This window comes from Perkinsus marinus (genome assembly GCF_000006405.1).
Source record: "Perkinsus marinus ATCC 50983 genomic scaffold scf_1104296944182, whole genome shotgun sequence".
Classification (NCBI taxonomy): domain Eukaryota; phylum Perkinsozoa; order Perkinsida; family Perkinsidae; genus Perkinsus; species Perkinsus marinus.
Window position 1 is genome coordinate 1 of NW_003211520.1, and position 1,145 is coordinate 1,145.

General features: G+C 46.8%; 1 protein-coding gene across 1 annotated transcript; it reads left to right on the top strand.

Annotated features, from left to right (window-relative positions):
- Positions 1 to 509: 509 nt before the first annotated feature.
- Positions 510 to 741, top strand: Pmar_PMAR009792 (hypothetical protein; the record flags this gene model as incomplete). Its single annotated transcript, XM_002780692.1, has 2 exons — positions 510 to 643; positions 665 to 741. Coding segments are annotated over 2 exons (211 nt in total), but the record flags the coding sequence as incomplete, so codon positions are not given.
- Positions 742 to 1,145: the final 404 nt, after the last annotated feature.

Here is a 1,145-nt window from a genome sequence, read left to right on the forward strand (position 1 = left end):
CGGTTTTGGTAACGGTGCCTCTGTGGGAGGGTTGATGGACATCATCCCTACATCTATGGTTGAGGTGGAAGCGCTGGTGGCCAGGATGAGTGCATGGTTTGATGATAAAGTTGAGAGTAGGCTTTACAGTGTGGGAAAATATGCGCACTATGAAAATAGTTATCAGTGACATTAGGTATGTAGCAACTACATATGTTGGTGAAAATATGAAAATTTTCGAGGAAAATTTTGAAATTTCTTGTTGGTTTCGGAATACTCGTAGCTGAATTCGTGTGTAGAAGGAAGCTCAGCTGAAGGAAGCGACGATATATTCCTCTTACAGTGCCTGGCTAGGTATTGGTAAGCAGAGGACTGAGGGCAGTGTGCCTGAGGCTAAGGAGGTGGCGATTGATGGAGTGGTTCTTGGGAGGCAGCCTGGCAACGCGGTAGATGATATGACGAAGTTACGGTATGACGAGGGTGATTTATTTTAGCGCCAATTGGCTGATCTTATTGGTCCTCACTTGAAGATGGGAGTGGTTCTATCGGAGACGGGGAAGCTGTTTGCTATCGACCTTGCCACTTCGAAGATCCTATGGTCGAAAATGGCGAGCAGGGATTGCGTCATAGACAGGCATGGCAGAGGTCGTGGGTTCGATCCCCGGTATGTCCGTTTTCTTTTCAGAGTGAAGAATGGGCCGAAGATCTGGTTGCGAATTTCACACTCGAATGGGAAATACGATCTTATCGAGCCAACGACAGGTAGTAGGAGCGCGAGTTCGGCCTGTGTACCCGTTTCACTCTCTTTGGATTCTCCGATGTTACTGGATGATCGCAACGATGGGGTCTGGTCTGACTGACCAATGAGGAAGGCGGTCATCATCTGTGGTATACTGTCGCTAGGCTCGGCAGTCTAGCGGTAAATTTTTTTGGGGGCAGATTTGAAAATTTAGTAGTAGGACGTACCACATGAGGTAGATGTGGAGAGTAAGAGTCGTATGTCACTGACTTGCTATCATTGTATATCGCTATTATTACTCTGATATTGCCGTTACTCTCGCTGTATTCACTTCCGTATGCATTTTTTTCTTGTAGGAGACGTGGCTCAGTCGGGAGAGCTTGATGATAGTTCTAGGTGGGCATACGTATGCTCTCAATGGTACCAA